At 39.9% G+C, this 15,770-nt stretch overlaps 2 protein-coding genes, 1 non-coding gene and 1 pseudogene across 4 annotated transcripts; 2 read left to right on the top strand and 2 right to left on the bottom strand.

Moving 5' to 3' along the window:
- The first annotated feature begins 581 nt into the window (after positions 1-581).
- On the top strand, positions 582-5,044 carry LOC113507067 (annotated as a pseudogene).
- A 22-nt stretch (positions 5,045-5,066) lies between these two features.
- LOC113507068 (activating signal cointegrator 1-like) lies at positions 5,067-11,950 on the bottom strand. Its single transcript, XM_026889919.1, has 12 exons — positions 11,788-11,950; positions 11,539-11,663; positions 10,975-11,160; positions 10,504-10,622; positions 9,987-10,135; positions 9,466-9,629; positions 8,851-9,017; positions 8,230-8,396; positions 7,089-7,210; positions 6,738-6,834; positions 5,676-5,773; positions 5,067-5,193 (listed from the first exon to the last, which is right to left on the bottom strand). The coding sequence occupies exons 1-12, from the start codon at positions 11,853-11,855 to the stop codon at positions 5,105-5,107; spliced, it is 1,551 nt and encodes a 516-aa protein (XP_026745720.1). The 5' UTR covers positions 11,856-11,950; the 3' UTR covers positions 5,067-5,104.
- Positions 7,529-7,730, bottom strand: LOC113507072. Its single transcript, XR_003401793.1, has one exon. It is a non-coding gene; the product is annotated as a small nucleolar RNA U3 (small nucleolar RNA).
- Positions 11,951-12,202: 252 nt separating the features above from the next.
- Positions 12,203-13,190, top strand: LOC113507069. Of its 2 annotated transcripts, none has more exons than XM_026889920.1 (2): positions 12,203-12,302; positions 12,480-13,190. In XM_026889920.1, the coding sequence occupies exon 2, from the start codon at positions 12,485-12,487 to the stop codon at positions 12,740-12,742; it is 258 nt and encodes an 85-aa protein (XP_026745721.1). In that variant the 5' UTR covers positions 12,203-12,302; positions 12,480-12,484; the 3' UTR covers positions 12,743-13,190. The 2 variants fall into 2 exon arrangements, with proteins under 2 accessions (XP_026745721.1, XP_026745722.1); XM_026889921.1 differs by having other exon boundaries at positions 12,209-12,302; positions 12,477-13,190.
- Positions 13,191-15,770: the final 2,580 nt, after the last annotated feature.

Raw genomic sequence — 15,770 nt, 5'->3', positions numbered from 1 at the left:
CTATAAATTAAAAGAATGTATACAAAGTTCTCAGAAATACAAGATATAGTAACGGATATATAAATTCGCTTACGGTACCAATAACACATGAAGCAGGTATAAAGTACAAAACTTTAAAGTTTGCCATTTTCGAATGGTGAACCATGACCTTTGATTCAATACAATGTAATGAATAGAGCATGACTTGCGGTCATAAAGTTCGTTTAAGACTCGAAATTGACAGGCTCGGCGTTAGAGGTCAAGACCACAAGCAAAGATAATTGAAGAAGAGTAGCGTAATGGCTACAGATAGGCAATTGCACTTCCTTTACAATGGCTTTCACTTTTGGGGTATCTTGTATAAATTTATATTTCTTATCTTATTTTTAAAGCCAGCTAGCTACTCATCTGTAAAATCTATCATTTAATTTTTCTCTCTCTCTCATAACGTAAATTCTGTTAATTTAAGCAAACATGTAAGTGCGTGACCCCAATGGGAAGCAAACTGATTAGAACTTAACCACAACTCTATCCTTACGTTACTTATGTAGAGGAAGAATGTTATCATTCAGTCCTAAGACGCAAATTAACAAAAAATAAATAATTTGTACGACAATGTCATTATTTCAGATTTGCGGTTTTGGGTGTTTGCAGTCACACTGCAGACTCTCTTGTTGTCTGCAAGCTGTGGAAACCGGCGGTCTGTGGCCTCCCAGGGGGTAAGATAATATGGCGCTACCTTCGAACTATCATGATTTCCATGATACTGATGAAATATTAAAACTATCTTTCTTCTTTCAGGGAGTCTCGAAAGGAGGTTGGAGACCAGTCGTAGGTTCCGCGGAGGGCTGATGTACGGACAGTTCGGACAGCTCCATTACACACACAACATTACAAAATACCTGTTCCTGTACTCGACCAGTACCAATACCAATCATCTTCGCGTCCGATTGCCACAAAGGATGTCAACAAACTGACTTCCATAGCGCAGTCGTACCGACCCACCACCCTCAGGACGGTCCAGGTTGCGTCAGCTGGCCCCGCTATCAACCAGCCCATCAATACTTACCACAACCCCTTTGCCTTCCAAAACAACGGATTCTCAAACTACAAGTTCGTCCAAAACTTTCCTGTAGACAGCGTTCTTGTTCGAAACCCACACAATCCTTTCGGAGCCCGCCCGTATATACCAAGTTCCCCACTAAGTTGAAGCAGAACAACCAGTTCCAGAACGCCATGATGCATCAGCTGACCAACATCCAACCTATACAGTTTTGGTCAATATCAGACGGGGAAACCATTGACTTGTATGGCAAACCAATTGATAGCTATGCAAGGCCTACGGAAACTAAGAAGCAGCAGCAACAGCAACACCAGCAGCAACTGCAACACCAGCAGCAACAGCAGCAGAAGCAGCAACAACAGCATCAACATCAGCAGCAGCAGTCTGCGAGTGGTACGGAGATCTTCAAGCCCGAGGTGTACAAGCTGCCAGACAGCGCCGCCGCGCCGCAATCCGTCAGCCAGCAGCAAGTGAAGACAGCGCAGCAGCAGGGCTTGGTCGGCTTACCCAACGTAGTCAATCCTTATTCACAGTATTCATTCCAGGATGCTGTTTTCCCACCGAGTATATTAGGTAAGTTCGATTAAAAATTAGATTTGTAAAATGTTTTTAAACAATTACATTGTTCTAAATTAACATATGTTATATTTTTTCCAGGTTCGTTTGGATCATTCGGAGTACAACCAGTGAAAGGAAATCCCGTGTACCAATTACCAGCCACCAAGACCACATACTTACCTCCCCAACCGACGAAACAGACCATTTTTAACTCGTTCAGTTATACGCCAAATTATAAGACCACCCCAACAATATTTGATTCAACCACACCCAGATTGCCAACGACGCAAAATCAAATTCACTATGCTACCACGTATAGTGACTTTAAGATCACACCAACACCACAAACCAAAGTATATGTTCCCCCAAAAATAGATCCCAATGCAGGCGCCAAAGACAATTTCAAACCAAGTCCACAAGATCCTTTTATAAAGAACCATCCAAATGACTACAACAAAATATCAGTAACAACATACAACCCAGTCACACAAACGACTACGTTATCCAACAATTTCTACGATTACAATTTCCCGGCGCACCAAAATCAACAAGGTCAAATAAGTCATGAGCCTCAAAATTTCAATTATGACAAAAAGAAGCATAGGATTCACGACAATGTAGCAGCGGGCGGTAACCAACAATCCTCCCAACAATATATCAATGCTCCTGTGAAATCCGATTTAGATAACGCTCATAACTCTCCTTACCAATCCACATATGAAGTGACTGAAGCTAATGATGGGGACTCCAACTCTCAGTCGTCCGCTAGCCCGTGGTTGTTGACATCGCAATCGTACGACTACGACAACCAAAAGACCACCGAAGAATCCGTGAAGCTACAAGACTACTCAGATTCTCTGAGCAGACCGGGACCCACCGCCGTATCTGACCTCCCTGAAGAATACTCCATCGTAACCGAGGCTGACAAGGGCCATGAAAACTCTTTGAGCTACGACAACAAAGTCGAATCTCAAAGTAGGCGGCCTGTTGGTGACGATTTCGAACCTATCGGCAAGCACAAGCTCAAAGACTACTACTACAAGGTATCAACTCCTGCATACGATGACTACAGCACGTCAAGACGAACGAAAAAGCCGACTGAGTCGGCGAAATACACTGCGACACAAGAAACTACCACAGCATTTAACAATAACAAGGATCAGAAGGGGGACATACAAGTCGAAGCTCTTCCCACGCTGCCTCCCAACAAGCACTTTAAACGTCCGAACACACCCGAACGCAAGCGCAACAAGATAAGGAGGCGTCGTCCTCCTCTAGCTAACATTAACCGTAACAAAGAGGAGACAACCAGCACGTCAAGCACCCGGTCTTCCACATACAGCTCCTCAACCGAGCCCACACCAACCACCGACGCAGAAGAAGCACACACCATCAAACCCGAGTACGACCAACTAAGTCCCAACCTAACCTCACCACACCCACGGTAACCACGGACCTGACCACCAGCGCCTTACCGACGGTCACACCTACTTTACCCACCATCATAAAGAAGAAGCTCGCTCACCGCCGGCCGGTCACCACGCCCGCAGACAAACCTGAAACAACTACTACGGCCAGCACACGAGATGACGTCAGCAAGGACTCCCAGATCATGAAAATTGCGAATCGACCAAACTATCCCAAGTTAAATTTTGATTTCAAAAATGACTTTAGCCACAAACAAGACGAGAAGGATACACCTACCAGCGACGTTGCCGTAAGCTTATCAGATACATTGAAAGCTGCTGCAGAAAATGAACAAGATTTTTCCTTCCACAAAGACGTTAAGCCCATAGAAGCTAAATTGGAGCCGGTGAAATCATGGGAAACCACAACAGAATATTACAAAGAAGATGCAAATGATTACACCACCACACCTCGCGCAGACGTCACGACCACAGGACGATCTCAAAGGCCTAGAATCCGGAACAAATACAATAGAACACGATTCAATGTTAAAGATTACAGAAACAGGTTGAGTTCCACCACAAGCACGACAGAGAAAACGATTGAAAACACGCCCAAAGTACGATTCCCGCAGAGAAGGGTGCCCTACAACGAGAACGTTAACAATGAAAATGATAACGCTACTGAACGCAAGCGCTTCACACCTAAAGAACCTAGGCTAAAACCAAACAACGAGAATAACGAACCAACAGAGAGGGAACACACCACGAGGCCGCACAGGCAGAGACAGACGACGGAGAACGTTGAGGCAACTACCATCAGAGTGTCCGCGCGCATCCGGAACGGACAGCGCCGGCCGAGACCCACGGAGGAGCCCGTCGAGACCACCAGCCCGACCACAGTGCACAGCAAGCGACCATTAAGGAAGAAGATCAAGGACTCCGACATCGGCGAATCCGTACAAGACGTCTCAGTAACAGACACTACAGTGTACGACAGAAACGAAATCACATCAGAAAGAACGAGATCTGAGAGCGCAATCATGAAGATCGCGGACAAAAAGCACCAAGACCACTTAGAACACCTCTTCGAGCACTCAAAAAGGGTATCAGACTTGACTTTGGCAGCAAGTAAAGACTACAACAAGCCGGGTATGTTTAAGACGGTGGCGTCGAACAGCAGACGAATACCGAACTACTTCACTATAGCGACTGATGACCCCATCCTGCCGATAGAGGCGTTTTTCCCCCAGCTAAACCAAAAGAAGGAATCGTAACGTTCCTAGCAAGTATGCAAACCAAATCCTCTTCACTGCCAAAGCTTCTCTATAGGTCTCTCTAATACACGTAAAGATCAGAAGGTTCACTTCATACAAAACTTGGTTCATGCAATATAGATGATAAGTTTTATATTTGTCTCCCATCTCTATCGGGATTCTTCAAGTATTTCTGCAGGTGTTACTTCAACTTGACAGACATGCTGTATTTAAGGCGATAAATCAAGACTGCTGTCATTTTTTCTTTATCATTAAGGTCCGTTTTAAGGCATTTAAGTTCCAGTATATACTTGCATGTGTGCTATACGTGTAATTGACATGATGTGAATGTGTGTGTAAATCTGCAGTAATATATCCAATTTTTACAAGAAATGGGTATATTTTTGGTCTCCATATTATATTTTTTCATAATTAGCAAGAACCGCTAGATAAGTTTATTTATAAATTAATGAGTTAAATTTGGAACTACTGTCTATTCTCTATCGGTGCTCATTTATTTAAGCGTTATGGTAACGAGTTATGAGTGTTTGTTACATAACATAACTATATATTGTTGTGTAACTGTGCGTTTGTATTTTACATTTGTATTCAAATGTCCAAGAAATAATGTTTCAATATTGATTAAAATTAAGGATATTTATATATTTGAATATGAAAGTAGAGTCTGTGTGACCGAGTGAAGTATGTTTGAAATTATTAAAAGTTAAATAATATTTATACTCTTAGTGATGAATTGTGTAAATAAAAGATTTTTCTGAAGATATTCCGTGTATTATTAATGCTACATGCGTATAAATATGTAAAACTATACTGGTATGTTATTAAGCTGCGTTGGCCTCCGTAGCTTGCATTTTGGACATTTTCTGAATACACTTCACGGCGGCCTGGTGGATAGTCTTCTCAAGGGCATCTGTCAATCACAAACAGGTAAGGTATTATAAACTTTTTATAAGCCTTCAATATGATAGGGGAAAATATATGGCGATGTTGTGGTATATTTAAACAAAGCAACATTTATTTTCGTGCAAATTTTATACCAAGGGTAATTTAATCAAAGTCATCCGTTTGGGACGACTTTGGACCACGTAGTAAGACAAGTTCGATCACCCATGGATAGGCCATGACTGAGTAACCATTTATGTCATAACTAGTACCTCCGTGTTTTCGAAGGTTCGTTAAATTCGGGTTCTGGCTGTTCTATAGGGGTAGATAGAAGCAAGAAAGTCTGACAACCGGTCTAACTAAGGGGTATCGTGTTGCTTGTGAAAATGGGTTGAGGAGTTAGAATAGACAGTCGCTCCTTGTAAAACACGAGTACTTAGATACATTCGGTTAGAGCGCAAGGCGACCCTACCATATTTGTGTTTGATGTGTTTCAATTATGATACTTACAAATCTTGTGTTGTCCTTTGATCGGGAAGCGAAGCCTCAGACTGATCGGGTTTGAACAGATGAACACGTATGGACTGTCGCAGTCGCCGTCAGGATATCTGCACAACACACATTAGTACAATATGTCCGTCTGTTTTGTTCTAACCCTTAAGTCTGTGATGTGCACTATTCTATATTAAATCTTTAGGAGATCCGATCTTTGAATGCGGGAGTAATCAAAGAGTATAAAAACATCTCCTGTCTGTGCCTCCGTAACTAGGCTTTATCTCATAATCTGTGATAGACAGCTTACATGTTCATTGATCATGATGCATTTCTGTTGCGCTATAAAGAGAAAATATCAAAATGAAAAGTAATGAAAAGTTCTGCGATCTCTCTTACAACAAACATATTATATAATAGTGTCAGAAAAACCTTTCATGCTATAATATGTGCAAGGCAATGTAGCAGCTATGCAGGTGCGTGTCGTGTGGTGTTTGTGTAAGTTAAAAAAACATGGATTTGATAACAATACTTACAGCACCCTTTCGGCAGCCGAAAAAAAAGCAAACAATGGCATTGAAATGAAATGATTTAATATGCAAAATAGAATTATGCAATGTCTATTTATAAAGACATTTCCTAAATGAATAAATACTCTGTGAAGAAAAGTCGAAACAAACTCTATGGACTTGCAGTTTTTTTTAGTCCTGTCAATTAATTTCGCAAACGAATGGAATGTATTTACTGGCAATGGGAGCTTGTAAAGATAAATGAAAGAAAAAAGATACAAAGATTGATTAGATACAAAGTTTAAGCGCAAGTCACGCCATTGCTGCACTGCATGGATAGCCAAGTGGAATATCTCATCGCACCAAGCCCTCTGTTCGTGAAGTGTCGTGGGATCGATCCCCGCGTAGTACAAGCATTTGTGTGAACCACGAACGCTTGTTCTGAGGCTGGGTGTCTTGTGCATGTGCATTGAAAGGCCCGCATCTTAAAAAAACAATTCCATACCGCGGGAGTCTTTTCAAAAAAAGCAGCTCTCGGTTCTACTCGCGCACTAAAACGAAAATCACTCACTTTTTCTGATACTCCTCTTGTGTTAAGCAGTCAACAACATTGACGCAGCCGAGCAGACAGCCGGTGGGGTAGAACGATGGAAACTTTATCTCGAAATCTGAAAATTAAAATCCAAATACAAGTGTATAAGTACCTAATTTTAATTAAAATTACATTATAACATTAAATATTTTAAACTTTCCAATACTTTTTCAAAAATTCTTACACCAAAAAACTGTTAATAAACCAATACCAGACATTAATTAATCATTTTATGTAATCAAATTCCCTATAAACACATAAATCATACAGTTTTCTTCATCAAATTCACAACTATGCAACTATCAATTTGAACCCTGTATAAATTCTGACCTGGATATAGCACCCTGTAGTGTGTCTCCATGGCCCTAACCAGGTCCTGGTCGGGGGGCTTCACGGTGGACGCGATCCACAGCCGCCCGCGATGGCTGGTGTACCACGTGCGACCTTCGTGTCTGAAAATTAAATGTATGAACTTATTTCGCAAAGACGACAGATTTGTTGACAATGCGATCAGATCCTATTATCATCTTTTCGTATCGATCCAGTAACGGATCGAAAGCCTTTGTAAGTATCGATACTAAAATCGGGTGGATCGTGTTGCTTTGTATCGATGCACACAAGTACCGGATCGGATCGAATATCCGTAGCGAACACCCACCGAGAGAAACCAGTCTATATTCATAAAAATGTTCCTAAATTCACTAAGTTGTCCGATTTATATACGGACAGAATGGACCCTTCTTCAAAAGCATTTATAAGGTTTTAAAATAGCCACTCAGATAGCGACGGTACCCCACTCTCCCCCATGAAGGGGAGCGAACGATCATCGAGAGCTGATGGTAGAACTACCACCGCCCGCCTCACGCTCAGGGCACCGCGCCACATCTCATCAACGTGACTAGTGAGGACTCACATGGTGTGAAAGTCTCGAGAAGAGCTTACTATAGAAATGATCCTATGAAGTAAGGTCTTAACATATCAACGACACGCGCCCGAAGTCATTCAGACGTGGAAAATCTTAACACCGCCATTCAGAAAGATGACGTCACAAGCATAGCGACATCTAGTGACAAAACGTTCTACTTAAAAAATGCGACATTAGTACCGAATGACGTTTTGAGGTTATGTTTTTGTTTATGAATTTACCGAATAACCTCGAAATATTCCTATTATTTATAAACTTGTTTACTTATTATATATAAACATTCTACACATGTAATTTTACTTCTTTTGATATAACAACTCAACCATCTTGTAAATACAATAAATTGTGGGATTTATAGGACGATGTCCAAATGCGCCTACAAAAAATATCATAGCAAATAGCACGCAAACGTCAAGTTCATTATGAACAAGCATTGCAATATTACCATTTCCGATTTACCAATAAAATTGTCATGAGTAATTTTAATCAAGTGCTAGCTTTCTAACCAAGGTTGAAAAAAAAGTTTATCCTTCTTCTGCTACTTACAGTTTAATCCCCTCGATGAGCAGCGACGCCCAGGGCTGGTGCATGGACAGACAGCGGCCGGCGTCGCTCATCTCCTGCAGCTCGGCGTCCTGCACGCGCGGCGAGTGCTGCCCGGGGGCACGCCGCGCCACGGCCGCGTAGCCCTGGCTCTCCACGGCAGGATGGAACTGCCACAGATGGTGAGATTTCTTGTTATTTTCTTTTGTTTTTTATTAGCAGTTTGTAGGAAACTAAAATAATACTCAATGTGTCCTGCTTATGTTCCTTATCATTTTGAGTAAATAGAAGACGAAATATTTCCTTATCTTTGTTCAGGAGCCTCAACGGACCCAGTAGGTTATATCTTGATCACTTTTTTGTCTTACATTTTTTTAATATGCGAGTGAATATTAACTACTTTTTAGTTATTATGGTGACGAGAAGCTTTCAATAACTCAACTTTCAATTCAATGATATGTACCACCGACAACTGTAGTTTTTAGATTTGATACCTGTATTTGTGTGACCACAAATCCTTATACCTGTAACCTAGGTGTTCTTTTTATATGTGACTTTAATATTGTAAAGAACTAAACCCTAGCGTTCCCTACGCTTTCGTTAAAACCAAATAGGTAATATAACCTGTAGTAGCGGAGCATTGACCCCGGGCGCGACGTCCCTGTCGTCAGAGACTCCGATGAGCAGGTCGTGTTGCGGCGCGCGGGCCGCGCTCACAGAGCGGGTCATCTCAGAGATCAACTCCTCATCGGGCTCGTTGTCCACCGACGTGTCCTCCACTATCTGGCGGCCTGGTCAATAGTAAATAGAGATTAGATAACTAAAATTGCCAGAGAGTAAGTTCGTACACGTGTTCGTATAAATGGCAAGATATTTGGACGGGTAGAGTAACAGGTGAATTAATTATCATTATCAGCCCATATTCGTCCATTGCTGGATATAGGCCTCCCTTATTGCTCGCCATCGAAATCTATCTTCCACTGATCGCATCCGGCGAATTAGCAAGGCCAAAATTGCATATTATCACTAGTCAGAAAATATGGTTCTACAAGGTACTGGGTCAAAATCTCATACATTTCATGTACGTATTTAAATTACACATGATGTTAGATGATCGATTTCGATGGCGTGCAATTTGAGAGGCCTATGTCCAGCAGTTGACGATTAGGGATGATGATATTATATCAAACTCGTCATTATTCATAATTTAATAAGCCGACCAGCTATAAAAGTTCTCACCAGCGAAGTCGAAGGTCATCTTCTTGTTAAGCCGGGAGCCGTGCTTCTTCTCCTGTATGCTCTGCTGGTACTTGTCCAGCTTCTCCCGCTCGGACGCGTTCAGCCACACGCTGTTCGCGCTGAAGTAGTCACTGTCGTCGTCCGTGACGCGCGTGCGACGCTCACTACGTAAACATAAGTGAAATTAATTATGATTCAGTTCATAAAACTGGTAAAAAGAAATTGCCGAAAAAGTAGGAAACAAATTGAATTGATTATTGAAGTTGTCAATTTCTTTTAAAAGAAATGTATGGTTAGCATTTTACAAGCTTTGACTACTTTACTAGATGACATTGCAAGCAAGGGTAAACTTTTTAAATGGAATGCCAATCGGGCCCAACTACAAGTACATACATTTTACTACTGAGAACAATGGGAAACCTAAATTTAAATAAAGAACCTACTAGCAGTGCTCTCCACACTGGCTGACAAAAAAAATACATTTTACTGTAAAGCATAGACAAAAAGGTTGTATAGCATACCTAGTACGGTCGTACTCCAGCAGCCTGTTCCTGTGCGACACGGCGGCCTCCCAGCCCTTGGGCCGGCTGCGCTCCATCAGCGACTCCATCAGCTTCGCGCCGCCCTTCGTCTTGGTGTTTATCTCTTTCTGTTCTTCAGGGGTGCACACCTGAAACATTGTGTTGTGCAATTATTGGATTACTTAGCTAAGGTAACATTAAATATAAATATTAATTTAATTTTATCAATTTTCTTGTGAATGTTTGACTTTATAGTACAGTTCAGTTATATTATGTTTAAAATCGAATTTCTTAAAGACTTCAAAATTCTACTAATATTATAAATGCAAAAGTTTGAAAGTATAGATAGATGGTGTTTGTATCTTTTTAAGCGCAAAAACCATTAAATGGTTTTGTACACAATTTGATACATGGATAGTTTATCTACCTATAAAAGTATTCGAGTTTTTCTTTTTCATAAATTCAACCAAAACTTAATGAATTTTATCAGTGTTTCAAGCTTAAGTTATATTGTTACCAGATTCCCACAAAACAGACATGGGCCGGATCCCTCCTGCTTGCAGACGACGCGGCCGCATTGTATGCAGTTATTGATCAGCTCGTGTTTTGACGCCTGGCATTCGCAGTGGTGGCGTCCTAAAACGTAATGTTACTTGGTTCTTTTGAATGATGTTGTTTTATAATTAAAAATATTTGGGGGTAAAATCTTTTTGAAGCGAAGGTTCCTGCTGAGTAGAGATATAGTGTAAAGATATTATCCAAACAAATATTTCGTTTAGTAAAGCCCTAGCTACTTCCTCTTTTATAAAAAAAAAAAACTAAAGTCCGAAAATGAAACATGGTAACAGAGACTGTACCTAAAACAGACACCAGTGACTCCTCTTATATGAGAGGTTTGCACATTAATCACCGATAAAACAATACATACATAAATACAGGAAAAGCAAACAAGAACAATAAAAAAAACCATCCTAAATAAAATACCTACCTTTAATAAGCACAACCTGTGCATTCTTCCCCTCCTGTGAGTACAGGTTCACAAACTTGGTCTTCTTCTTGGACTTGCTGTCTTCAGCAGGCAGCTGCACCTGCATCGGTATCTCTGTACTGGTGAAGTCAGTCTGCTGTTTGTTCTTAGATATCTTCTTCTTTTGTTGCTTTGTTTGGGCATTGCCTGGAATGTATTATTTGATTTTGACCCTTGAAATATTGAAATGTACTCAAGAGGTTGATAAGTTGGTATTTAATAACAACAGGCCTCGAGAGGATTTTCAAATATGATTACCTTTTGAACATTAATAAAGTAGTAAGCTTTAAAAAGGATTTAGGCATATTTGATAAAGATACCTAAAAGTATAGTTTTACACTAATTTGAATCTAGTATATTTTTTTCTAATAAGACACAAGTAGTTTTATTTCTTCACATCAACTACAGAACAGATTTAACTATATTGACTTAATATTGTGCAATAAACAATAATAATAAGTATTGAATAATTGTTATTTTTTTCTTTCCTACTTTTATAATAAGTGAAAAATGAATTTAATTTACCTCTGCCGGGAAACTTCCTCTTGCACAGTTCTAAGAAGAAACCTTTATGTTGTGAGTTATCAAAGTCCAGAAGAGTTTTCATATACTCATTCAAATCATTCTCACTCTCTATAGATAACACGTACCTGCAATAAATATCAACAATCAATCAAAAAGAGATTTCAATACTAAACATATTAATATTATTTAAATGCGGCTGATCACGTATAACAAATTGTAAACAAATGTTCTATTTTGTATAAGACTTACTGTATTAAATCGTCTGGTATCTCGAAATCTAAAATTTTAGATAGTCCTTCTTTCAGCCACTGATCCATGGTAAATATTGAACTCTTGAACTTTATTCAAAATAATTAATTTTTCAATAAATACGTGGATCTTAAACTAAAAGATCCAATAAGCCTACAGTTTGACACTAGACAGCAGCTGATTTTGACTTTTTGACATTTTTGACAACCTATTTGTCGTTTGAGAATTCTTCTTTTCGTTGACTTGACATAAGGACTGTTTACATGATTAAAAGAGTTTAACATAGGTTCAAGAAATGAAAAAATATACATTTCGAAATTCCACGTACACGTATGGATTATATTTTAATTTTAATAGGTTTATCACTTCCACGTACTTGAGAATATTATTATTTCATCAAGTCTTAATACATTTTTTTTATATCATAACACTTAATACATCTGTCTCACCCAATATCTGTCAAAATTTTGTTGTTGATTTTCTCTCAGAACATTCGGTTTTTAAATATTAAAAAGGTACGTCATTTGTAATGGATTAACATTTTCAAGATCGTCTTTTGTTATTATTAAATTAAGACTTCAGTGTTTCATTTATCCTAGGAAAATCTGCTGAATCCAGATGTCATTTGTTTACGTAATTTTGTAACCTAAATGCCTTCAAAGTGAAGCTTAAACTGTTGTTATTTTCAGTAGAAACCATGTCGATCTCCCCGTTCTTGCGGTCCCCATTCACCGATGTCACTGGTGGCTTGGTGTCACAGCAAATGCTGGGGCGGTGCCAGAAGCAAGAAGGCCGCTTTATGGACTGCCTGGAGGCCTACGGCTTAGACCGCGGAAAGGTCAAGTGCGCCTCACTATTTGAAGACTTCCATGAATGTCAAACATCCACGAAACAGTTCAAACGATTCATGGTAAGAATTCAATCTCGGAACTTAATTTTATGGTCTGAAAACTGAGTTTAAAAATTGTTTACCACTTTGTAAAACATAAAATGCCATAAACAAAGAGAGACCGATTGTTTCGTTTCCATAAAAGAAAAAACAAAACGTAATTTAATCAGACCAATTTAGTTTCTTTTTTTTTATCGTTGTTCTGCTATCCTGCGGCAGCAGTATCGAAACGCCAATCTGTTGGTTGTTCATGTACGCACCAAACCAATCAAATTCGACGGCATGACTCGCGCGAAGTTCGTTAGAGTCGCCAACGCCTCCTAGCGTCAGTTTTCAAAAAAGGAAGCGCGCGCGCGGCACGGTACGATATCGCGGCTCAACTAAAACCGAAAACCGATTACACCTCCTATTAAAACCGTGTGAAATCATCAGCCAGTAGCCTTCATCATCTCAGGATCACCAACGGAGTGGAAGCTCAACGAATAGTGCAGGTCGCAGCCCAGGATTCACAAGGTACGTGCGTGCATTGTATCTTTACTGTAGCCTGTCTAGGATCTCGCAGAACAACAAATAATTAACGTATTTTTTATCGTAAGACCACCTCCTGGTCTCCCCAGAGTGGCATCCGCATCACAATTTCATTTCGGCTGGTGCGAGTTGCTACATCTTTTTGGTGCCGAAACCCGGGAGCTTCCATTTAATTCTTATCGAATCGCCATATTGGTTTTCTGGTTAAAGGTAACTTAAAATAATCTCAATCGATCTATTGTTTTAATCATATCGCATTTTAAGTTGTCCCATCGGAACTATCAAACCATTCCATAATTTCGTAATTATTCATAACTAAACACGTCACGTAAACGAGCTAAGTAGGTACTTATCCTAAATTCGCCATCGAACAAAAAACTATAACAATAAAACTTCCGATTAGCTTGTGAGGGTACCTATGCCGATCTAACTACAAATACCGTCCTGCATGGGTATTCTCGCTTGTTACTTAACAATTATTGTGGTGAAGTCAAATTGTGCAATCACTTTTATCAATTTATCGGTGCACACTTTAACAACCCGCAATAAGTAACTCATCGGCTCATTAAAATGCAAGTGACCTACCAAAACAAATAACGTAATACTAAGTGGATTATCCGTTTTTTATTAAAGTGGTTTTCGTAGTAACATTTTGTTCATTAAATACTTTCATTCGTAAAAAACGTACGTCGTTTAAACGTACCTACGAGTATTATTATTCACTGTAGGTAGGTAGATTGAAATATCGTAAACCGTTTCTATCAAAATAACGTATCAGTTACCTAGGTACCTACAAATAAAACTTCTCGACGAGTCGGTGATTAAATTTACCGTTTATTTTCACGAATTGAACACAGAGGTAATCAGCTGTTGCAGTACATTGTGTCTATAGTTCTATACAGTCATCAATCGACCCTGTCATATTATCTGTGTATGCTTATAATATAATATCCGAGTAGCTAGATTTGCTAGTTGGTAACAATAGAGATACCTACACCGTACACGCGTCTTGTAACGTACCTATTATACGCGCCGAAGTTCGGGGCGCGTTTGGGTAGGATACACTGTCTTAGCGACCACTACCTACTTATTGCGGATGATACTTGCACATAAGTAAGTACATTTATTTAGTGCTTAATTATAATCCGTAAGCTTAACTCTGTATCGAAATTCTTCGCACATTACAAGAAATAATATCTCATAGCTTTGTTTTGTACCTGCTTAATAAACTTTTTTTTTAAATGCCGCTTCTCGGAAAACCTACCCGCAGGGGTACATTAAAGAAATCAAAATGTAATGAAGTCGAATATTCGACTCAAGATTTACCGTCTTTGCGTAGGAAACGAACCATTTCTTATAACCGTTTAAATAAAGCGCTGGAGATAGGTATTTTAGCCGAAAACGATTCTTCTCAACTAAATTTGTTTTTGTCATATTTTCAAGACATTAAGCAACATGCCGCTAGTTTTGAGGATGCGCATTTTACGATCCAGGAGATTCTCGATGACCCTGAAAATGAGGACAATGACCTTCAAGAAAGGTTTGATGCAATGTATTACAGATTGTTGTCAATCCATCGAACGTTATCTAAAACTGAATCAACTCGGTCTTGCGACACTGTTTCGTCGAATATTCGATTACCGAAAATCGTGCTTCCTAACTTTAGCGGCGACATTAAAAAATGGCCTGAGTATTATGATACGTTTAACACCTTAATACATAACTCAACATCGTTAACCGACACTGAGAAGCTTCATTATCTCGTATCGTCTCTGAGCGGCGATGCGCTGCTTGTTATCAAGCCTTTCCCTCTGACACACGAACACTACCGCGACGCATACGAAGCACTCACCGCGCGCTATAAGAATAAGCGGGATCTTGCGTTTACGTGTTGGCGGGATATTTTGAAAATTGAATTTAAGGTTTCCGACGCGCACGCATTTCGAAGGTCACTCGATTTATTCGAGGAAAACTTAAGCATTTTAAGGACTATTAATTTGCCGGTTAACCATTGGGATTTCATTTTAGTGTATCATATCTTATCGAAGGTCGACCAGAGGCTTCGTCGGGATTTTGAGGAAAAACATTCCGATGTAGAACTTCCTACTTATAACCAATTGCGAAATTTCCTGCAATCCAAGTGTGAGGCTTTATTGCGAGACACACATTTCGTTGAATCGGACAAACCTCAACCGAGGTCTAAATCTGCTCACCCGCAGCCCCAACCGCGCAGTTCTGCGTCACACACACTCGTTGCCGCTAAGCCCGCTACTACACAACAACTGAATGAAGGGGTACCAACGAATGTCCCATACACAAAAAAATGCACGTTTTGTTCAGATTTCCATTCCATTGCCGCATGTCCCGAGTTTCTTAAAAAATCGTTTGATGAACGTTTGCAGATCGCTACTGAGAAACACTGGTGCTTTAACTGTTTGAATCCATCTCATCAGTTAAAAGATTGTAAATCTATATTTTCGTGTCGCATATGCAAGAGAAACCACCACACCTTACTCCATCGCGATAAGTCTAGTGAGTCAAATCAGTCTTCATCGACATTAGTGTC

The sequence above is a fragment of the Trichoplusia ni genome, unplaced genomic scaffold (genome assembly GCF_003590095.1).
Source record: "Trichoplusia ni isolate ovarian cell line Hi5 unplaced genomic scaffold, tn1 tig00000556, whole genome shotgun sequence".
Taxonomy (NCBI): Eukaryota; Metazoa; Arthropoda; class Insecta; order Lepidoptera; family Noctuidae; genus Trichoplusia; species Trichoplusia ni.
This window is presented reverse-complemented; position numbering and strand designations above follow the sequence as displayed.

Coding starts and splice junctions, on each gene's coding strand:
- LOC113507069 (XM_026889920.1), top strand. CDS start 12,485: ATGTCGATCTCCCCGTTCTTGCGGTCCCCATTCACCGATGTCACTGGT.
- LOC113507068 (XM_026889919.1), bottom strand. CDS start 11,855: ATGGATCAGTGGCTGAAAGAAGGACTATCTAAAATTTTAGATTTCGAG. Junction 11,161..11,538: donor GAGGAAGTTTCCCGGCAGAG/GTAAATTAAATT, acceptor AATACATTCCAG/GCAATGCCCAAACAAAGCAA. Junction 5,774..6,737: donor CAAGAGGAGTATCAGAAAAA/GTGAGTGATTTT, acceptor TGTGTTGTGCAG/ATATCCTGACGGCGACTGCG.